Source organism: Leptonychotes weddellii, chromosome 9 (genome assembly GCF_054177405.1).
Source record: "Leptonychotes weddellii isolate Sample4059 chromosome 9, ASM5417740v2, whole genome shotgun sequence".
Classification (NCBI taxonomy): Eukaryota; Metazoa; Chordata; class Mammalia; order Carnivora; family Phocidae; genus Leptonychotes; species Leptonychotes weddellii.
In genome coordinates, this window is record NC_138377.1 from 117,499,271 (window position 1) to 117,523,188 (window position 23,918).

At 47.3% G+C, this 23,918-nt stretch overlaps 1 protein-coding gene across 7 annotated transcripts in view; it reads right to left on the reverse strand.

Annotated features, from left to right (window-relative positions):
- The window catches only part of SLCO3A1 (solute carrier organic anion transporter family member 3A1), a 298,502-nt gene that overhangs the window by 229,609 nt on the left and 44,975 nt on the right, over positions 1-23,918 (reverse strand). For all 7 annotated transcript variants that reach the window (XM_081831623.1, XM_081831625.1, XM_081831622.1 and 4 more), the window contains exon 2: positions 3,356-3,821. In XM_081831623.1, coding sequence (XP_081687749.1) covers positions 3,356-3,821 — 466 coding nt within the window. The remainder of the gene's footprint in view (positions 1-3,355; positions 3,822-23,918) is intronic.

Below are 23,918 nucleotides of genomic sequence, written 5' to 3' on the forward strand. Positions count from 1 at the left end.
AACAAGGTTACAGTCAACCTAATGAGGGACACAGTGAGTCCATCACATTATCCTACTTACCCTCGCCTACAATACGACAGGCCAGGTTTTGAACTTGGAGAAACAGAACAGCTAAGAACACGGAGCTCATGGGAGGTCACATCATGGGCCAGAGGCTCACTGAGGAGACTCCCAAAGGGGTGACTCTTGGACCCTGGTCATGCCTCACATCCAACAGTCTCCACTGCCACGCTGCCCCATCAGTCCCGCTCGGAAGAAAGAGTGCCACGTGCCACCCACAGGTCATTGTCTAGCTGCTCGGTGAGGCTTGGCTCCACGTCATATGGTTGTGAAAAGCCTGCCAGCAGAGCCATGTCCCCATTCAGCCGCTTTTGTCCCCTGGTAATCAGCTCCCTTGGCTCCCTCCCCATGCTGGAAAGGGGCAGCTGCAGAACGGTGCAAGCCAGAGAAGCCCCTGGGGAACGGCCCATCCAGGAACTCGGGAGCTTGGCAGTGGTCCAGCCACAACCGTCCAAAGCCAACAGTCATTTCAGTGGACAATATCGGCTGGACTTGAGATGGAAGGCTTCCATGTCCCCCTCGTTCTAGGGTCCATGACATGGCCACTCAGGAGCGCACGCACCCCGAGACTGGGGACCCAGGACTCGCACACCCCAGGGGCAGGTCTTGTCCACAACAGCCTGTGGACACCCAGAGGAAAGGATCAGCTGTGAACAAGTCTGTGGTTGACAAAGGAGGTATTGATCATCTTTTCCATCTTCAACCCACACTCACGTTTTCGGCATATGGCCAGATGGCTGGCTGTGGGCCTCTTGCTCTTCACCAGCTTCACAGGTGATGGAAGCAGGGGACGCACAGGCTATTCCACCCCAATGGACACGCATCTACACAAACAGTCCCAGCGCCAGTCCCTTCAGACTTTCCTCCTCTCTGCAGGCAGGTATAAAAGGCTGTAATGCAGCAGTCCCTTCCAGTGGGTTCCCCCATATACTGCCCAAAGCTTTAAGTGGCTTCAGGAACTAGCTCCCCATTAGAGGAGATAAATGCTACAATATTCTTGTGATCACAAACATTATTTTATGTCCTGTACGATAAATGAGTGAACTAGTTATACTCTGCATATACTGTGGTCTTCTTAAATCGCTCCTGGAGAATCCCAAGCATGCACGGGATAGTAAGACCACATATTGAGCTGATCTCCCCCAGAAGGCTTACTCTTTTCTTCTCCCTGTAAACACGTACCCATGAAACCAGTTCAGAGGCACTCAGAGAGCCCATCTCAACAGGTGTGTACGGTCATGTTTTGGAATTTGCCAGATGGACCAGCACCGAGGTCCATGCGCCACACAGACAGACATTTCCAACTCTGTTTAACTATCACAGAAGAGAAAAAAATGGCACCCAAGTAGAAATTTGCCTGAAACATTCTTCCTAACAAAGACTCACAGCAAATCCCATGGTCTCAGAACTGGAGAAGGCCCTCTGCCTTTAACGGTCAGCCCTACTGCCCATGCGTCCACCTGCCACACACAAAACCAAAGCACCTCCTCACCCTAAAGCTTTGCACACACAAACCAGGTCCCGCCCACTGCAGGGAAAGACCATGACCTAACTCAGCAGGGAAGACTTCCAGAAGCAGGTTCTGGGCCTGCTGCCCCGGGCAGGAAGTCCCAAGCCAAGGTGATTCAGCACTGACAAGACTTGAGAAAGGATTCCGGGGAGGAATTTTTCTGCTGGATTCTATCATCAGAGACAAGAACTTGGCTATTCATTCCCCACTTCCTTCTCTGTGCTTTGATTTATGTACTTTCTATGACTACTACCAGAAAACAGCTCTCCCAGGGTCTAGGGTGACATCAGTCAAGTCCAAGACCAACGATCTGGATGGACCTCAGGAAGCTATCTGGCTCCATGCTGTGGCCCATGTCCTAGTCTGTGTCAGACTCACATGGAGTGGCTGTTGCTCAAGCTTAAGAAAGAATAAAATGTAAATGATGTCCTTAGTACCTTTAATACCCACCCGGACCACATGGGGAGAGGGCCTGGCCTCAGCCTGGGATATCTTCTGGATGTTGGGTTCCACATCGTAGTGGAAGCTAAGTCACGACCAGGCTCCAGGTGATCTACCCCTTTATAGAGAGGCATACACTCTCCACTTTTCTCACCGTAAGTCTGTTCTCAAAGAACAGGAAACCTACAGTTGCAACGTATTTGTCCAACAAAAGCATGTACTCCATAGGTGGGACAGAAAGCCACTGAGGAAACTCAGCATGGAAGCGTATAACTATTCCAAACCCTCCTAGCTCAGAAACCTTGGGCAGTGCATGGTGGAAACTCAACAGGTACAAAGCTTTAGGTCACATTCTGTTCAAATTCTGTTTTATCCTAAACCTTTGTATGGTAATTAACAGTGCTCCAGGAAGCAAAACGTTTCCACAGGAAGAGGTAATTCTGTCAAAGCTCAGCACTCAGTGAGTGGGGATAGGTCTTTACAACCCAACTGTTTGTGGGAGGCCAAATTACTTAGTGAACAGGGGACGGAGATGATCGGCAGGCCCTCACCCTACAAATGGCCATACGACTGCCCCAAGGCAGTGACAGAGGACCCCCGTTTGTTGTAAGAAAAACTCACACTTCGAGGTTGCTTAACCTTAGACCCATGAATGGCTTCCATCTTGCCCGTTGAAAATATCAGAAGCTAGGATGCAAAATAATTTTTGAACAACTCACATGGACCTTATTCCTTCCTAAAATATCCAGCTCCCGTGTATACCCTCATTGCAGAATTACCAGAAGTCACCAACTTTGAATGATACCAAATGCTGGAAAGACAATCATCTCTCACCCCTTTGAGCTTCAATAGGACAATGACCAGATGATCATTTCGATTATTAAAAACTGGGGTTTCCAAGGTGTAGACCCCAAGTATACCTTGGTGGCTAACGCCAGAGAGCTCAAAGTCCACACACACGTGAAAAGCAGGTAAATACACGTTAAACCCATCCTGACCATGTCTTCCCATTCATAGCTTTCCTAATGTCCTAGCAAAGCCAACCTCAACCTCCACTGTGCATTGAAATCACCTGGGGAGACTTTTTCAAAAAAGCAATCCATGCCGGTGGCACCCCAGACCAACTACACTGGATTTTCTTGGGGGTACAACTCAGGCATCCCCATTTTTCAAAGCCCCCCCCTTCCCCCCCCCCACCCCACACACACCCCCGGCAGATGTGCAGCCAAGTCTGAGAACCATAAAAAGTTCACGGGCCCACCTGGCCTTCCTCTGTCAAGGCGCCCCGGTTACTAACAGAGCATGGAGCCCAGGGCAGCGCGCGGGCACGGCCGCAGCTCCTACCTATGTAGAGCGAGGAGTCCTTCCTCCGCACGTGGTCGTCGATGTAGGAGACGCCCAGGGGCTGCACGGGGGTAGCACCGATGCCCAGGAGCACCTGGGCCCCAATGAGCAGCAAGTACATCATGTTGGTGGCGGTCCGGCTGCGGCAGATGAGGTCCGGGTCGGGGCCCTGATCGCCGCCCGAGCCGTTGGCGGCGCAGACGTCGCGGCCCTCGGCGCCCCAGCGGATCTCACCCGCCTCGTACTTGTACTGGTGGGTCAGGAACTCGGGCAGCGCCGACAGCAGCGCGCCCAGGGCCATGACGATACCGCCGCAGCCGATGAGGCGCGGCCTGTGCCCGCGCGCCCCGAAGTAGCTCACGAAGAGGATGAGCGCCAGGTTCCCGATCTCGAAGCTGCTGGCGATCACGCCCACGTCGGCGCTCTGCAGGTTGAACCTCCGCTCCAGGGTGGTCAGGACGCTCACCTGCGGGGTGCAAAAGGAAAGCTCAAGGCCAGTGCGAACGCACACCACCCGGGACGCAGCCCCCCTCCGGCCTCGCGGTGCACCTGCGGGCCCCGCCCTTGCCCCTCAGCGGGGTTTACAGGACCAGGATGCAAAAGGCGCCTGCGACAAGGGACTTAAACCTGAAGAGTCCAAAAAATATTTACTTAGTAGGACAACCCTAATTCGATGGCTAAAGAATTAACTTTCCCAATAGCAGGGAAGTGTTTTCTTGGCACCTGCTTCCATCCTGAAAGGTTCTGCCTGTATTTGGGAAACACAACTTCTCCTTCCCCACAGGCGGCCACCATCCCTTAGGGCTCAGGTGTCCTGCGCAAAGCCCTGAAGTCCATTTTCACACGCTCCCAACGACACCCTATTTAGAAAGTCCATGCTGGGAGGGCACAGGGGGCCAGGGAATTTTTACTAGGAGGTTGGCAAAGCATACCTGAAGAAAAGAAAACAAAACCCTACTTGGAAAAATGGACATGCTAGATTAGTTCACTGGGATAATCATTAGCTCTGTTTCCTTCTGGAAATTTCCAACATACATTTCCCTAGGTCTTCAAATAAATACATCCCCGACTGTTCTATGCCCTGCAGCCCTGCCAAAGTCCCTTGGATGGAATATTTTTAAGACTTTCCCCACCTCTGTATTCTAGTCCACCCTTCATCTGTTTAACAAATATTAAACCTCTACAGTGGCTTGGCAATGCCCTAGACACACACCCACACAGAGAAAAAAAGGAAGAGAGGACACCTGTCCTTAAGATGCCACCTAGCAGACAGACATGCACAACTCTATCACAAAGTGACTGGATATTATATTCATGCTGCAGCCATCACAGGAGGGGGGGGGGTCAAGAGGAGATGCATTATATTAGGGCTTTTGAGCTAGAGAGAGAAAATGCAAATAGCTCTCCCTCCTGTTGTATGCAGGTTCCACACAGGGTATCACCAGCAAGGTAAGAGTCCCCATCATCACGGGAGGTCCGATAGCCCTAGCTGGGCAGGGAAGAACATTCCAGGTTAAGGCAACAGTGTGAGCAAAAGTTGGTGGCATGACTTAATAAAGGAATGGAAAATGGTTGGAAAGGTGAATTGGTGAGATTCTAAAGAGCTACAGATGCCACCCTAAAGAAATTAGGCAATCCCGCGCAGTGTGGTGGAAAAAATGCAGAGCACGGAGAGAGGAACACCTGGTTTGAATCCCAGCTATTATTCCCTTAATTAGCTCTAGAATGTCGATCAAGTGGCTTCACCTGTCCCAAGCCCTGGTTTCTGTGAAGCAGGAATAGGAACATCAACCGGGCAGGATGTACAAGAAAATTGGAAATAATGAAAGGTCCACTAGCACAGACCTGCCTTTCCCTTCCTGGCAGGAGAGTGTAGGGAGAGGAAGCAAAGCAGAGGGGTGCAGAGCCAGGACTCCGGAGCCAGAACGCCTGGGGCCATCCTGACTCTATGACCTTGCACCGTTCACCTATGCTTTCACTTTCCCATCTATAAAATGGGGATAGGAGTGCCAGGAGCCAGGAGTCAACAACATACAGGAGTAAATGCTGGAAAGGGCTATCTATAACCATTGTCATTTATCTGTGGGCATCGGGCAACATCAAAGCAAAAGATGCTGGGTGTGGCCATTGTGTGGCAAATGGACCGACAGAAGAGTGGAGAGAGGAATGCCAGCAAACTATTATCGAGAAAAGAGAGAGGAAAGGCAAAGTCAGTACAGTGGCAAGAGAAATGGACAGGATTTGAGGCTTGTGGAAGCCGAGTTCTATCTCCGGAGACTCTGGGCCGTGTGCTGCTAAGGAATGGGAAGGAGGAGAGTTATGTGGATCTAGCCTTCCACCAAACGTGTAAATCCGTGCCCCGTTGTTAAAATCCACGATCCACAGCCTCCGACCATGTGCACACACAGCTATACCTGTAAGGATTAGCAGGTCTCTATGTACCTTAAGAAAAAGAACAGAGAAGCCAGGTGATTCCTCCCAACCTCATCTTCAACCCCACACGTTGAAACAGCCTTCTTCAACCCAGTGGTTCTCAAAGCTACCTTCAGATTGGAAGCACTTGGGAAAAGCTTAAGAGTTCAGATGTTCAGGGCGAGCTCGGCAGAGCAGCGTTCTAACACTGGTATTGGCGACAGGACATCTGTGGACCCGCTCTGTTGCCCACATTCCAATTCTGACTCCCGTTCCCACTGCACTTTCTAACCAAGTCAAGGCCAGCTCGCAACTCAGTCAGCCCTCATTATGTGGCTAGCTTATTTCTCAAACACCAAGTATCTGCAACTGTCAAGAAAAGAAATTTATTAGCCGGTCTGGTCTCATTAAAATGGCTTTCAAAGACTCCCAAGGAAGTTCTTTCTGGAAGGTCTGGGTAGGAAAAACAAAGGCTTCATTTATTCGCTCCTTTGTAACACCCAAAAAAGCATGATGGGACCAGCGCTCTAGCAGAGGCTTGTAATAAGTAAAGCTGCGTGGGAGTGAAGACGACAGCCTATCCACCTGGGAGGTTGGGGGCTCCAGAAGGCTTCACCCCAGCTTTTGTGCTGAGCCTTGAGAGATGCCCAGAAGAGGCTGGGTGCAGGAAGGGAGCAGGAATATATCCAGGCACTAGAGTCCTCTCACGCAGCCTGGTGACCTCCACAGGAGGTCAAGGACAACAGAAGCGGGATGGTAGCAGGTGGGAAGGGTTGGAACAGAAGCCGTTTTCTATTCCTGCCACGAGGCTTAATGACATACATATTAGGCGGCATATCTGAAACATGACAACAGTGCTGCTCCAGCAGGTGTGACCTGTCATAAAATATCACACAGGTGTGGATGGTTATGATGACAGATAAGGACGGCAGGGATAGAGACAGCTGTGGGCAAAACAAAATATAATCAGCTCTTCTAGAGCGAGCTGACGTCTGTGCCTGCAACCCCTCTTGTCCTGCCTCAATCCTGCTCTTTGCAGAGCAATCCACAAGGGGTGACAGGAAGTCGTAGGGTCTGCACCTCCTTGACCTGTGACCTGACAAGCCCCAGGGATGCCTCTGAATCAAGCATTGGGCTGTGCAAGCATTCTGAAAAGACGCTTTGTGGATCAATTCGATCAGAGGCTAATGTCTTCACTCACTTAGAACACAATTTTGAGAAGATGAACTAATTAAGTATGCATGAGGCCATAAAACCCACTTGTGGCTTTTATGTGGCAGGGAACAATCCAGCAATGCGAAAGACGCGTGCTAAACGGAAAGACTGTCTTTACTTAATGGGTAACAGGACTGATGAAAAACGTCTTGGTAATTAGAGACGAAGGAGCCGTAACTCCAGGAGGTAAAGTGCCCTCACCCTGTGCCAAGTCGATATGAAGTTATTATTAAAAGAATGCAATATTTATCAGGTCTCTACTACCACGATTCAAAAAAAAAAAACAACTTGCATTTCAGAATCTCTTGGAGCACTTGTTAAAAACACAGCCCCCCAGACACTGAGAGGTGACCCAGGGGCCAGAGATTCTGTAAGACTCCAGGCGTCTTGGATGCCCAACTAGGACAGAAAACCACTTCTATTCCAGGAGTCCACCCACGTACTCACCATCAATCTCGAGCTGTGCTCCTTAACCTCAGGGGCAGCAAAATCACACGGAGTACACCACCACTGCATTCCAATCTCAGAGTTTATGACACCTCGGGGGTCCAGGGCGGGGGGGAGAGGACTGGGAATTTACGTTCGAACCTGCTCCCAGGTGATGTTGATGGTGCTCAGGGGACCACGCTTTAAGAACCACTGGTCTACTGGCCTTCCTGTCCTCAACAAACCTACCGCTGCTCAAGACTGAAGAGTCTGTTTTTTAAATAGATACGAGTGGAAAGCACTCCCTCATTTTCGGCTCCTAGAGACACACTCACATGGGCCAACTGGGATTGCCTTTGTGGGAGGCTCACCTCTTAGGGTGCCTGCAGCACGCTCAGGCCAGCTGCATCAAGGGGGACCCAGCCCAAAGGGAGAACTTCAGCCCATGCCGTCATAAATACCCTAAGACAGGAGGCACCCGGAGACCATGGCCACGTAGAGATGAGAGCCCTTCCTCACCTTCAAAAGCGCGGAGGTGGTCCGGAGCTCACTGAGTGAGAAGAGAAGTTCGTAGAAGCAGAAACCAACAGTCAAAATAGCCCCCAGGCGCCTTCCCAGAGGTCTGTCCATTTTCTTACTCTGGCTGGGGGCGTGGGGCCTGAACTGGAATCACCTGGGGAGCTTTTGAAAACACCAGTACCTGCCCCCCCGCCACAACCACCACCACACCAAGACTCTGATATAATTTGTGAGAGCTGGGCCCCAGCGTGGGTCTATTCAAAGCTCCCAGGTGATTCTAAGACACAGGCAGGTAGAGGTATGTGTGTGCACACATGCACTGCATGGACGCGGCAGAGGGGTGTGGATGTTCACCACAGTGCAACGTGTTCATCCGGGTGCCGCATGGGAGCAGGGAAGCCTCGAGTCCCAATCTGCCTTGGACAGCACGTGGCCCAGCTTTCGGAGCCTGTCTGCCATCATAACAATACCTGCTTGAGTGAGCATTACGAGATCACGTATCAGAGCAGTGGGCACACAGGTGCATCTAGAAGTGTTGGCCTCGGGCGCCTGGGTGGCTCAGTTGGTTAAGCGACTGCCTTCGGCTCAGGTCATGATCCTGGAGTCCCGGGATCGAGTCCCGCATCGGGCTCCCTGCTCAGCGAGGAGCCTGCTTCTCCCTCTGACCCTCCCCCCTCTCATATACTTTCTCTCATTCTCGCTCTCTCAAATAAATAAATAAATCTTAAAAAAAAAAAATAGAAGTGTTGGCCTCATCACTGGTGCGCATGCTCTGTGTGACTTCCAGGTCCGTTCCAGAGTGCCTGCTCCATGGCAGGTGCAAGAAATGTGACTATAATTGAGAGACCATCCCTACCCCGTGGGAGTTTATAACCTGGGGAGGGCAGAAAGAAGCAATCGAATAACAAGACAGCCTATTATACAGGGGAACAGAGTGGCGGAGGGTACAAGGGAGTGAGAGCGTATGTTTGGTTGCATGTGAAGGAAAATATACCCAGGATTCTGGGATGCAACAAGGATAAACAGGGGGTGATGGGGGGGGTCACAACATTCCACGAGCAAAGATCAATGGGGGCGGGGGGTACAGTTCAGACCACCCCTGGGGTAAGGTGGGTGGGGGAGACACCTTTTGGCCTCAGAGTAATCAGAAATAAAACAACCGTGAAGGCCAGGCTGAGGGTCTGCCCTTGATCTGGAGGTCAATGGGAGCCAAGAGAGGTTCTTGAGCAGGAGCAACATTATCCAGGCAGTGGGGCATAGCATGGAGTGAGAAGAAACTGCCAAGGCAGTTATCTCAGCAGTACCCGTGGGAAGTGAGTCTTCAGCAGGGTAGTGCTGGTAGAGCATCAGAGGGTGCCCCTGGGAGAGGTGCTGGAGAAGGCAAACAGTGCAGAGCGTGAACCAAGGAAGGGACAGCAAAGGACCTCGGAGGAGTATCCCCTTGCTCCATCCGGAGCCATGTGAGGGCTGAGAGCGCGGGAAGGCTGGGAGGAGCCCCGGAGTGCGCACAACCTGCATCTCAAAGCATGTCTGTCTGACGGGCATGGGATGTGACAGAGGGCAGCAGGTCAGGGAACTTGGAGGAAGCTTCACCTTTAACCTTTGGTGCCCAGCAGCAGGGCCCATGTCAGGGAGCAGATGCAGAAACAGTCTGGAGATGTGAAGCTCACCCTAAACTACCGTCACATGAAGCATGACGTGGAGTCCCCCTGCAGAACAGGGGGCAGCACACTTTTTCTGCAAAGGGCCACATAGTACATATTTTCAGCTTCCGGGCCACAAGGTCTCTGTAGCTACTGCTCACTCTGCCATCTTGGCACAAAAGCCACATCCATAGGCAATATGTAAACAGTGGGCATGGCTGTGTTCCAATAAAACTTTATTAACAAAAACAAGCAGTGGGCTGGATTTGGCTACAGGCCACAGATTCCCCCAACTTCTGCTCTACAGTTCCCGAGTCAATCCAGTTTGGGAGATCATGTTATTCCTATGCCTGGCAATAAAAACACTGGCCATTTACGACAAGTCTGTGAAGCACTCCTCTTGCCGGCCCAGGAAAGTCAATCTAGGCAAGCCTTGAATGCAAGTTTATTAATTGCGTGAAAGTAATTTGCAAGGCAACTTCAACTTCCTGTCTGATGTGCCAAGGGCATGTCTTCTTGCAGTAAGGAAGGGGATGGTGTGGGAGGGGCTTAACTACGTAAGCCCAGACAGCACCGTCCTGTGAGCAGCAGGGATCTCATCAGGTAAATGAGGCACCTTGTGTGGTTTTGTTTTTCATCTGAGCAGCGGCTCTTTGGAGCACGTAATTTAGGGCACAAGGGAAATGCCGCGCACAAGGCATTCACTTGTGAGTTCCAGGATGTGACGTTTGCAGAACCAGGTAACAGAAGACAACATCTCCCGTGATTGCCCCGTTGGCAACCAGATCCCTCATCTGCCTCACAGGTCAGCCGGGGAAAAGAGACATTTAGTCAGTGCTGCTTCATTTCTGGCAGATGATTTAGCCTGTATTATGACCACATAATAAATGGCCGTTCTCTTCCAACCATTGTTCTCAAAAAGCAGAGTAAGAATTACATAAAGAATCCCTGATTTAGACATAACTCTGGCCTTCAGCCCCCACCAAAATCCTGCCCTCTGTGTGAGGTGGAAAACACGAGAGATTTAGGGAGCCAAACATTACCTGTGGGACCTTAGCCAAGGCATTTAACACACCTGCAACTCACTTTCCCCGTCTGTAACATGGAGATGAAAATCCTGCCCTCTCAGCTTGCCACGGGTTCAACTGAAGGGGAAATGTTCTGTACGATGTTCATCACTGTAACAGCAGTTATGCCTGGGGTTGCAAATATGCAACGTAGCTTTCCCCTTCTCTGCAGCAGTCCTGGGAGCCCATCGACTCTCCCTGTACGTGGAGCAACAACCTTTCCTCTGATCACCCTGAGAATCGCCACCCGACTCTCCTTAAGCCTCACTGGTCTCCGCTCTAAGCCTCTGTCTCTGCCGTTCCCTTTATCTTTATTATTCACCTCTTTCTCAGACTACTTTTCCCTCTACATCCCATTTCTTAGTTTCTCTCATGTCTTCTGCTACCTCTGTTCCCTAAATGGCCCTAAAGCACAACAAGAACACTTTATCGCTCCTTATATGCAGCGAAAATTTATTCAATTCTATGAGAATGTGTAACACCTTAGGATTCTCTTCTAAAACAGAATCTCCAGGTTTAATGGCCTCCTATTTATATATTATATATATTTCATCATTGATTTTTCTCTCTAGCTCAGTGGTCCATCATGGAAATACAAAGATTCTCCATCTCTGCTGGGTACAACTAATAGAATGCTCTTCCGCTCTGTTACTGAGCTTTACAGTCATTACCAGAAATGTCCGCATCTGGCTATTATTACTAATTTGTGTTTAGCACCTTTTATAACTTCAGTCATTCTTTCAATTCACAACTTATGTGCTGCCCAGTCTCTTCTATTAGAGAAACTTCAAGAACAATAGGAGTTAAATGATTTCCTCAGCATTCAACAAAAATGTTTAGCAGACCAGACACAGTCTACAGAAAGAGATTTCTAACACACTAACAACTTAGGCATCCAAATACTCTCCCAGGCAGAACTGTTTTCACCGAATTAGACTTCTCTATATGCCCTAGGGCCCAGGCTTACCGTCAGCTGAGTTGAAAAACCCCACACTGAATACCTGTGCCTTACAAAGGCCTAAACCAGTGGCTGGAGATGCCCTCAACCAGCTCGCAGAATCAAGGAGATGGCAACTAGGAAAATAAGCAATGATCACAAAGGGTGAACGAGTTTCAAAGCACAGTCAGTACCCAAAGAAACAGTGTAGTTTAGTACCCAGTACAACGGGAGGAATGTGGCATCATGGTAGGCTCCTGAACAGGGGTGATATTAATTACAGCCATCTTAAACAGTTATTAATTATTTGAGATACAGTACCGAGGGCTTTACATACACTGACATATTTATTCTACACTAGGATTCCATGAGGTAGGTAATGCTGATAGCACAATTCTACAGAAAAGGAATTGGACACTAGAGAAGATGACTATTCTGCTGATAGCCACAAGGCTAGGGAGCAGAGGGAGGAACCAGGACTGAAGCCCAATCACTGGCCCCACACCAGAGGGATGGAGCACCCCTCACCCTGCCTCAGTGAGGTTCTCCCCACCCACATGGTTCTATTAAGTAAGCAGATGGGTTGTATTAAGTAATCAGAGGCAGCCCCAAGCCATTGGTAACCAAACTTACTATAAAAAGCAAAAAAAGGGGCACCTGGGTGGCTCAGCCGGTTGAGCGTCAGACTCTTGGTTTCAGCTCAGGTCATGATCTCGAGGTCATGAGATCGAGCCCTGCATCAGGCTCCATGCCCAAGTGGAGCCTGTTTGAGATTCTCTCTCTCCCCCTTCCCTCTGCCCTCCCTCGTGCTCTCTCTCTCTGTAAAAGAATATTTAAATTCTTGTCAAAAGTTTCGTTATTGTTTAAAACTACGTGGGGTGGAAAAGAGCTTTGAAGTCATATATAATTTTGAAAACCCTGCATTGAACAAAGATAAACAGGTTTCCTTACTACTAGACTTATGAAAGATTTCCAAATGGTAACATTCCTTGTTAATCATCCATCAAAATATATAGTATGTAGCATTTCTTGAAACTCTTCTATCCATTTTTTTTTATATACTGAGCATCCCTTGAAAAAATATATACTTTCGGAAACATTGGGTTAAGGCTGATATGAGAAATGTGTTTTAATTAAGTACTAGAAAAAGGTCTGCTGCTCTGAGGAACTAATTTTTTGGCTTCTCCCAGCCTCGCTACCTCCAACCAAAGGCTATTCAACAGTCTGGTTATAGCTGCATTTCTCTTTTTGCCTTGCTTACCAGGAATCTCAGACTCAAACCTGCCGCCATGCTAGAGAAATGGAGTGGGATGCCAGGGCTACACACAAGCATTTCATTTCCTTCCTGGTTTTCAAATTCCACTTGTAGTTCCACAGGAGTATGCTACATACAAACTGCTTCTACCAGGACAGGGTACAAAATCATTACATATAAATTCCTCAAGAGCAACCCAGCAGACAGGTATTTAAGTCCTAATCCCTAAGTCCTAAATACCAAGATAATCGGCTTCCACTTAATTATATCCTCTCAAAGAAATGAACGCCACTAATAAGCTGATAAGAAATAATACCTTCACCAAAGCCCGCGCAAGCGCGTCCAGGTGTAAGATAAACACAGACCAGAACAAAACAGCGCCCGTTCATGTGCAGTGCTAGAAAGCTTCCAGAAGAATAAGAAAGTAGGAACTTCGGAGTCAGAGCGGTGAAGGCAACAGTCACACACAGTAAAGAGTTCATCTTCCTCAACCTGCTCACAGAGCTCCCTGCTGATTCTGCTGTCCATCCTTGCAGTACCTCTCAGGCACAAAACACCCTCAGCTTTGCCTAAGACACGCAGTGACCGACCACGGGAACAATGGATGTTACTGCTAACATGGATGTTGAGGATAATCCAGCCCATTTCCATCCTACTGGGAGGAACCAGAAGCCCAGAGGAATGAAGTAATTTGCCCAGGATCATACACCTGTATGCGACAGGGGTGTCTCTTGATGCCCCGTCCAGTTTTGCGCCCCCTCCCCCATGTTAAAATAAAAGTAGACCTAGCACTACTTGGTCTCGCTCTACCAAGAGTAAAACAGTACTGCATGTTGGATGCATATTACCTTGTTCAAGGTGCTAAAAATGCTGTACCGACCGATATCTAACTAGGTACCAAAGGTACCAAAGCTATAATTGAACAGTCATGGAGAGGTTATTATTAGTGCAAGATGTGACAGCACCACCTTGTTCTGCCCAAGCCAAAGGTGGGATCCGACTCGCAGGAAGGATGAGGGAGGGAACGTGCTGTAGGATGCCCAGCTTCGCTCCACCCAGGGAACGAGCATCCCTGCCTCCCACTCGGCATGGGTCCCTCTGCCCACCCACCACCTTTCTTGTCTCCTCAACACCTTTCTTCACCTCTCTGCCCTATTCTCTCTCCCCCCCTCCACTGGCTCCTTCTCTACCCAAACACACCCAATTCTCATCCGTATAAAAACAACTTAAAATCCCTTCTTTATCGATTCATCTATCGGTAGACATTTAGGTTGCTTTCATATCAGAGCTATTGTAAATAATGCTGATAAATACAGGCATGCATATACCATTTTGAGTTCACGTTTTCATTTTGGGGGTGGGGGGTGCATACCCACCAGTGAAATGACTGGATCATCTGGTAGTTCTTTCAATTTTTTGAGGAACCTCCATCCTGTTTTCCACAGTGGCTACATCGATTCCCATTCCTGTCACTGCCATTCTTCTTCCCTTCCATCAAGAGGCAAATAAAGAATGTCCCCATTTGCTGGGAAGACTTCCCTCTTTCGACACTCAAGTCAACCCCATGCAATTGGGCGTCACTGCTGGGCTATGGCCACGGGAAGCTGCTCTGTATCCAGGTCCCCGCTGAGCTCCTACTTCCAAATGCGATTGCTATTTTCCCTGCCCGTCTCTGGGCTTTCTCTGATTTCTGACACAGCTGACAGGAACAACTTTCCTCCACTTTCCTCCAACACCCACCCCCTCAACCGCCCCCAAACCTGCTCCCCCTCCTCCTCCTCGTCCCTTCTTCTCTATGACCAGAATTCTCCACGGTCACATCCAACTGTTTCTGAGTCACTGTACAACCCTCACAGGGGGATCCCCACATTCTCTTGTCTATCTCCAGCATCCTGATGGCACCCAATCTCACCCTGCAGCCATATTGCACCTCCGAGCTCCAGACCCCGCCCCCCAGGAAGGTCACAGCACCCAGCCTCCGCGGGTCCCAACACAGCATTCTGCTCTCCACCCCCGCCACCACCCCTGCCCCAGGCTCAGCAAGCCCAGCCCTTCTGATCCCTCCCTCCATGAGCATCAGTATTTCCCTGACATCTGCAGGGTCCCAGGCTCCAGAAACCTGACACCCCCGGCACCCCGCCCAGCTCAGTTCTGTTGCCCAGCCCCTCTTCCCTGAAATGTCCCCAGTGCCCCTGCACCGGCCACTGCCCTCTTCCCTGTCTCACCTCATTTAACCCAACCCCAATTAATTCTCTCCTTAAACCCCTCCAGTGATGCCCCCTGTGAACCAGGAAAGCCCAAGCTCCTTGCCTCATGGTAGCAGACCCCGACATCTGCCCACATTCTGCCTCCCGGCCTCCCCGCTGCAGCAATCCCTAGCTGCAACTTTCCTACACTGGCCTGGATCTGTCTCATCCCCCAGCTTTCAAAGGGGCCAAAATACCACCCAGCCCACTTACACTCACTTCAGAAATCCCTACTTATCCAGCAGTTCAATGCCGCCTCCTCCATGAATCCTCCCTGCCTTCACCTTCTCCTTTGCAACCATGGTACCTGATAGAGACTCCCATGTGGCTGGCATTATTTTGGCATGTCTGGCATCCCTCGTGCAGGCTGGAAGTTCCTTGGGGGCAAGGACTGGCTTATGTCTGCAGCCCTGCTCCTGAGCACAGAGTGGGGCGTGCTGTGGCTAAGCCAGGTCACTGTATACAGCAGTGCGAGACCTACGCTGTCCTGCACAAAGGTGTCTGGCCCAGGTAATAAGTGAGCACTGAATCCAGCGGGCACTCTGTTCACCCCAATTACGTGCCCTGGAGGAAGGAGCACCGATTTCCCATGGGCACAATGGCTCCATACGGGTGAGCAGGAGCCTGGCCTGATGAACACACGCTCTAAGTTCCCTGCCCTCCCACAGCTCCCTGGCAGCCCCTTCCCTTCGTGTAAGAACCTAAATAAGCATCACAGCCAAGCTGCTTTATCCATTCCTGGAGGTGCCTGATGCAAGGAGACTTTGGAAATGGTGGCAATTGTGCTAACTAAGTTCTTGGAAACCAACGCAAGTGGGCAAACATGGGCTCAAATTCAATATGGTATGTGAGCAGCACCAGGCCTTTTAGGCAGTTCCTGAGGCTGGTTGGAAAAACACATGAGCCCAAGACAAAGACTGACCAACATTTGGCCTCAGCGAGACACAAAGCCATCTGTTCCTTGGGTCCCCTGCAGTCTCTCATCCTTTATCTACAGTTACTCCGGGAGCTGCCCTCATTTCCTCTGAATGTCAAGCATCACTTAGTAAAGATGATCCAGCGGTCAGAAGAGCAGACTATGTGCAAAGTACCAGACCAAGGATATGGGGGCTGAGATCGTAGATAAGATAGAGTCCCCTCCCTCTGTGAACTAATAAGAACGAATATATCATAGCATTTACAATGTGCCCAACACTGCTCCTATCACTCTATGTATATTAAATCCATATCATTCTTACAACAACCCCATTAGGTAGGTACTATTGGTTTTTTTTAACAATTTTTTTTTAGGTCATCTCTACACCCAACACGGGGCTCAAACTCACAACCCCGAGGTGAAGAGTCACATGCCCTGCCGACTGAGCCAGCCAGGTGCCCCAGGTAGGTACTATTATTATCCCCATTTCACAGAGGCCCAGAAGTTAAGTAACTTGACCAAGGTCTGGCAGGTAGTAAATGCCAGGGCCAGGATTCAAGCCCAGACAAGCTGGTGTCAGAGTCCCTCCTATTAACTGCCACATGATTTTGCTCTCTAGAAGACGGGAAAAGACAATGGGGCTGGAATGGCAGCATGAGAAACTTGACAAATTCTCTCCTCAGGAACAATAAAACTGGACAAGGGGCATCTGGGTGGCTCAGTTGCTTAAGCAACCGACTCTTGATTTTGGCTCAGGTTATGATCTCAGGGTTTTAGGATCAAGCCCCACATAGGGCTCCCACACTCAGCAGGGAGTCTGCTTCCCTCTCTCTCCATCTGCCCCTCCCCCTGCTTCTGCATGCACTCTCTCTCTCTAAAATAAATTTTAAAAATCTTTTAAAAATGTTCTAAAACTAGACAAAATTGTAAAAATAAAAGACAAAACCCATAAAACCCACCATTTCAAGACTCTGGAAATCAACTAAAACATGCAAAAAATTGAGGAGCATTTGTTCATGAAAAACTTCTGAACCTCTAGTAAAAGCAGGAGGAATCTGGGTTCTTTCCCTCCGATGTTGATTGGCACAGTAGTTTTATCACACGATTTGGCCATGCAAACCAACAGCCTCCCGGTTGGAAGGAGTCCACCTGATTTGAAGTGGAACATGAAAAACCCCACTCAGAGGCGTTGTCAGCAAAAATAGCTTTCCCGATGGCAAATGAGTGGCAAACATCAGCTACAAACATCTGAGGTTGTGGTGCTGGTTAGGGCAAACAACAGACTAGCAGACTAGACAGAAATTCAACAGCAAGATCAGCCATAAGAGTCCTTGATAAGCTCTCCACATATCTTTGGTTAACTGAAAGGCCAGGCAAAAGGAGGAGAAACCAGAGAGGGTCCATGCTCTCTACTCTTTCCAGGCTGACTGTGAGCCTGTGAATAGACAAAAGAGATGCAAAAGGACCCAGAAGAAATGAAAAGCTGGAGAAATTTAAAAACTGCCTTAATTTTGAGAGGCGTCTGGGTGGCTCAGTTGGTTGAGCGGCCACCTCTTGATTTCAACTCAGGTCATGCATGATCTGAGGGTCCTGGGATTGAACCCAGGTTGGGCTACATGCTCAGTGGGGAGTCTGCTTGAGGATTCTTTCTCTCCCTCTCCCTCTGCCCCTCCCCCTGCTCACAGTCTCTCTCAAATAAACAAATGTTTTTTTTAAAAAACTGGCTTAATTTTGAATGCAAATAAACTCTAACCAATCATTTGACTACACGGACACAGAGGCAACCCCTAAGGAAGCCAGGCTTCAAAATAAAAACAAGAATTTACAAAATGCAAAAAAAAAAAAAGAACCAAAAATTTTAAAACTGAGCCAACACACCAATGGCCACACACCACAAGAGAGACAGATACCACAGATTTAGTTCACACAAGTAATTAAACAGAATAACAACAAACCATGGGTGAGAATGGGGGGAGGTGGTTGGGGGACAGAAAACCAAATCCAGTGTTGCTAGAGTATATGATCTAAAATGTCCAATTTTCAACAAAAAACTAAGAGTCATGCAAAAAACAGAGAGGAAAGCATGGCTCTTCCTTACTCAGGGGGAAAAGAACAGTCAATAAAAGTCATCTGGGTGCACCTGACTGGCTCAATCAGAGGAGCATGTGACTCTTGATCTCATGGTTATGAATTCAAGCCCCACACTTGAGGTGGCCGCTCAACCAACTGAGCCACCCAGACGCCTCTCAAAATTAAGGCAGTTTTTAAATTTCTCCAGCTTTTCATTTCTTCTGGGTCCTTTTGCATCTCTTTTGTCTATTCACAGGCTCACAGAGATTACTTTCAAAAAATTTTTTTAATAAAAGTCATCTGAAAGTGGGCCCCAATGTTGGACATAGAGACAGACTCAAAGCACCTACTATAAATATGTTCAAAACACTAAAGAAACCCATGTTCAAAAAATTAAATAGCAATATGATATTAATAACCCAGCAAATAGGTTATCTGAATAACACAGATCTCTCTCTCTCTCTCCCCCTCTCCCTCTCTCTTTCTTTCTCACACACACATATACACACCAAATGGAAATTCTAAAGTTAAAAGTATAGTAACTGAAATGAAAAATTCACTAGAGGGGCTCAATATCAGATTTGAGAAACAAAAACACTTAATAGATCCTCAATAAAATTAACAGCTGACTTTTCATCAGAAACAACATAAGTCAGAAAGCAATGTAATGGTCTATTTAAAGAACTGAAAGAAAAAACTGTCAACCAAGAATTCTACATCCAGCAAAACTATCATTTGAAAATGAAGGCAAAATAAAGATATTCCCAGACAAACAAAGACTGGGAGAATTCATTACTAGCAGATTTTCCTTGGATGTAATACTAAAGAATTCCTCAAGTGGAAAGAACACAATACCATACAGTAACTCAAATATACACACTAAGAAATAAAGAGCCCCAGAAAAGTTTGATGGGGGTAAATACAAAAGGCTGTGTATACTTTTCCTCTTCTTTAAAAGGAAGAGGATTGCATAAAACAGTAACACTACTATATTGCATAAGCAATAACACTACTATATTATATATAGATGTAATATATATAATAACACAAATGAGGGAAAGTAATGGATCTGTATTAGAGCGAAGTTTTCATATTTTACAGGAATTAAGTTGGTACTGATCTGAACAGACTTTGATAACTTAAGATGCATACTGTAGAAGCAATCACTGAGAAAGTAATTCAAAACACTGGGGGAGAAGGAATAAAATGAAACTCAAGAAAATATCTATTTAACATGGAAAAAGGCAATAAAGAAGGAACAGAGTAACAAAAAAGATACAAGACAAGAATTACAAAATGGCAGATGTGAACCCCACAACACCAACCTTAAGAGCCCCAAAACACATTGAAGCCAAAATTGACAAAGTGAAAGGAGAAATGAACAATTCAATGATAACAGCTAGAGACATTAATATCCCTCTCAATAATGGATTAAACAAAAATCAGTAAGGTTAAAGATGATTTCAGCACCACTTCCTACCAATCTTACAACTTAACAATAAAATAACAACCCAATTTTAAAAATAGGCAAGTAATGTGAACAATTTCACCAAAGAAACATGGAAATGTCTAATAAGCATTTGAGAAGATGCTCAGCATCATTAGTCTTTAGGGAAATGCAACTAGAAATCACAAGGTGCCATGACCCACCCACTAGAATGGGTATAATAACAAAACAGAGACAATACCAAGCATTCACATGCATGGAGAAGAACTGGAAGCCGCATACACTGCTGGTGGGAATGTAAAAGATGAAGTGGTCACAGCCTCTTCAGAAAATAATTGAGCAGTTTCTTAAAAAGTTATATAAAGGTTAGTCAATTAAGCGTCCAACTCTTGATTTTGGCTCAGGTCATGATCTCAGGGTAGTGAGATCGAGCCCCATGTCAGGCTCTGCGCTGGGCATGAAGCCTGCTTAAGATTCTCTCTCCCTCTCTCCTTCCACCCTCAATCTACCCAAGAGGATTGAAAACATATGTCTACACAAAGATTGTGATAGCAGTATTCAAGATAACCCCAAACTGGAAACAACCCACATGTCCATCAATGGTCACTGGATAAACAAAACATGGTATAGCCATAAATCAAACACTAATCTAATCCAGTTAATATAATATCTACTAAAACTGAAATACCAAAGAATAGTATTTAGCAATAAAATGGAGCAAACTACCAATACACACTATAGCACAGATTCACCTCAAAACAATCATGCTAACTGAAAGAAGCTAGAAGTAAAAGACTGGCTATTGTATTATTTCATGTCTATGAAATGTCCAGGAAAGGCAAAGAAAGAAAGAAAGTAGGGTGTCTTGGGCTGGGATGGGGTGGGATCTGACTGCAAATAGGCAGGAGCAAACTTTTTGGAGTGATGGAGATGTTTTAAAACTGAACTCTGGTGATGGTTGCATTATTTTATAACAACTAAAAAACCATTTCATTGTATACTTAGAATGGGTGGGTTTTACGATATTTAAGTTATGCCTCAAGAAAATGGGAGGAGAAAAGAAGACAACAGGTGCAAATAGTCAAAACAGGAGGCGGAATGTGTAAGTGCAGTAAGAACACTGGGGAGTTTCGGGAAAGGCTTCCCACACTAGGTCTTGTAGAACAAGTAGAATGTGGATAGGTTAAGAGGAAAGAAAGGGAATCCAAGTGGAGACTCTAATAAGCAAATGCATGGAGGTGGGAAAGGCCGAGGTATGTTTGGTGAAACAGGCACCATCTGGTTTGCTGAAGCACAGAGGCGGGGGCAACGTTGGGGTGGGGGTGGGGGAGAGTAAGACCCACCAGACAGTCTCACTTTCTGGCTCTGGGTCAGCTTCTCATATAAACCACTTTTTCTCCTTGTTCTAGATCAGTGATTATGGACTTCATGCCGGGCTGGCAATTCAGGAATCATCCAAGTGATGTCCAGAGCTCCATAAGATTCTGGGGTACGTATGGGGAGGGATCCAGGAGTTGCCTTTTTGAAATCTCTCTGGGAGACTCCAATGCTATTTAAAATGCATGGGTGGTTGCCCCCAAGAGTTCTCAACAGCTCTTCAGCTGGAAACACAGCAGCCTACCCTCCTTCCAGAAGTACATCTGATGACATCTTCACCCCAAGTAGAGAGCAAGGGGTTTCCTTTTAGGAATTATTTTTTGTGAATAGGGAATAGGAAGCACCAAGAGTAAAATTCTAAAGCAGTGTTTTCAAACCTTTTTTTCATGATCACCCTCAAAGAGCCTTTATAGACATTTCTTCCTAATTGGCCCACATGAAACTTTAATACCACAGACATACTGTATATGTTTATAAATTGGATGTAAATCTGTGCTTAATACATAAAAAAGTAAGAAGTTTTTCTACCCCTCCCCACCCACAGGAAGCAATTTTCCCTCCCCTAGGGGTGACTTCAACTCCATCAAGAAGGCATGCTCTGGGATCTCATGGTGAAGGGAAGGGGGAGGTGACCCCTACCCACTGAGCATAATGCTAGTAGTATCTTGTGGATCTAAAATGTTAAACTCGGGGCACCTGGGTGGCTCAGTAGGTTGGGCATCTGCCTTCGGCTCAGGTCATGAGCTCAGGGCCCTGGAATCGGGCCCCTGCATCGAGCTCCCTGCTCAGTGGGGTGTCTGCTTCTCCCTCTGCCTCTTCCCCTGCCCCCTGCTCATGCTCACACACACACATTCTCTCTAATAAATAAATCTCAATATAAATAAATAAATCTCAAATAAAATCTTTAAAAAAATAATAAAATAAAATAAAATGTTAAACTCCTTTAGCTGGATTTTTCCAGCTCAATTGGAAATGAAGAAGTGAGTACAGCCATCCTGGCCAGAAGAGACCCAAATGACTCTGGAGGCCAGAGAATAACAGAACCAGGCCCAACCAGGAGAACTATTGCAGAAATGCGATCTTTTACGTCTAATAAAAGCTAGAAGCCAGGAGAGACACAGTTTGGGGAAACTGCATAGACAAGCAGGGCTAAGATGGTATTAGAAAAATGATCCAACATAAAAGAAAATGTACTCTCTGGAAGAACTGCAATCTCCAGCTTGTAGAACAGAGGCATTTGCCTCTCCAGCTGGATTTTCAGGGCAGTGGAATCTTCAGCTCCATCAGAAAGTGGCTACCGCCCAACTCAAGACCAGAGCACGGACAGCCGTGTTGTTAACGTGCACCGGCAAGCAGGTATCATGGCTCTGTTCTTGAGCAGGGAGCCAGCCCCGTGTGTAATGGATAGCAACGGATGCATCCCCTGGGAATGCCACAGCCCTATTATATTAACTGGGTCACATTATCTCCCTTTGACTTCATGCTTAGAAAATAAGATGTGTTGAAAGAGACACCTTCACGCAAGCCAAGAACACCAGAAACAAACCAGGAGCATGGGCTTTCTGCATCTCATTCAATTTCTGCTCAGAAAACGCTATGTGTCTAGAGCAAGGACTTCCTCTCTCACTCACCTTCACCTGGCTTGGCTCCCCAGAGTTATGGCTCCCACACACCTCCTCACGTTGACATGTCACCCACGGCAAGATGCCTTAACAGGGCAGAAAACAGAGGAGATGGTCTTGCGATTGCTGGCCTTGGACACCCAGTTCCAATACTGTCCTCGGCACGCTGCTGACATAGCCTGGACGGCGAGGCCAACTCAGCTTGGCACAAGGGAGCAAACCCATCCACTTGGCCACCCATGTCCAGGAAGACAGCTTTATCAAGACGATATTCCTAGCATTTGCATCAGCAGAAACACCTGCCACAGTGTGTTCTGGGCCATTCTAAAGAGCCAAGATGAAGGAAATGGTCAGAAATCAGGAGAAGCTTGATGGCTTATTTTGATCCAAAGAATGTGAAAACATCACGTTCTTCCCTAAAAGACTAGTTGTAAGACCCAACTTAATATTTTTGTTTTGTTTTGTCTTTTTCTTAAAGATTTTATTTTTTTAGAGAGAGAGTAGGTGGAGGAAGGGCAGAGGGAGAGAGAAAGAAAGTCACAAGCAGACTCGGCGCAGAGCATGGAGCCCAAGGTGGGGCTCGAACTCACAACCCTGAGATCATGATGTGAGCCAAAACCAAGAGTCAGACACTTAACCAACTGAGCCACCCACGTGCCCCTGTTTTGTTTTGTCTTAAAGACAACAATCTGTAGAGACAATGGCAAACAGTATGGTAGGAACTTACCACACTTCACTTGTTAATTCTCGTAGTTTTCCAGCTGCCAAGAAGGCATTATTCTATTTTCTGGAGGCGATGCAAGATCGGAACAGTTATGTATGTTTCCTTAAGATCACACAGCCAGAACGTGGCAAGGACAGATTTCAACCTAGGACTGTCTGGCTCCTAAGCCCGTGATACCTCTTGGCAAAATCCTGGCTGGCATCATAGAGACATTTTCTTTTTCTTTTTAACATATAATGTATTATTTGTTTCGGGGGTACAGGTCTGGGATTCATCAGTCTTACACAATTCACAGCACTCACCATAGCACATACCCTCCCCAATGTCCATCACCCAGCCACCCCATCCCTCCCACCCCCCACCACTCCAGCAACCCTGTTTGTTTCCTGAGGTTAGGAGTCTCTTAGGGTTTGTCTCCCTCCCTGGTTTCATCTGGTTTCATTTTTCCCTTCCTTCCCCTATGATCCTCTGTCTTGTTTCTCAAATTCCTCATATCAATGAGATCATATGATACTTGTCTTTCTCTAACTGACTTATTTCGCTTAACATAATACCCTCTAGTTCCATCCATGTCGTTTGCAAATGGCAAGATTTCTTTTTTTTTTTTTGATGGTTGCATAATATTCCATTGTATATATATATATATATATATATATATATATATACACCACATCTTCTTTATCCATT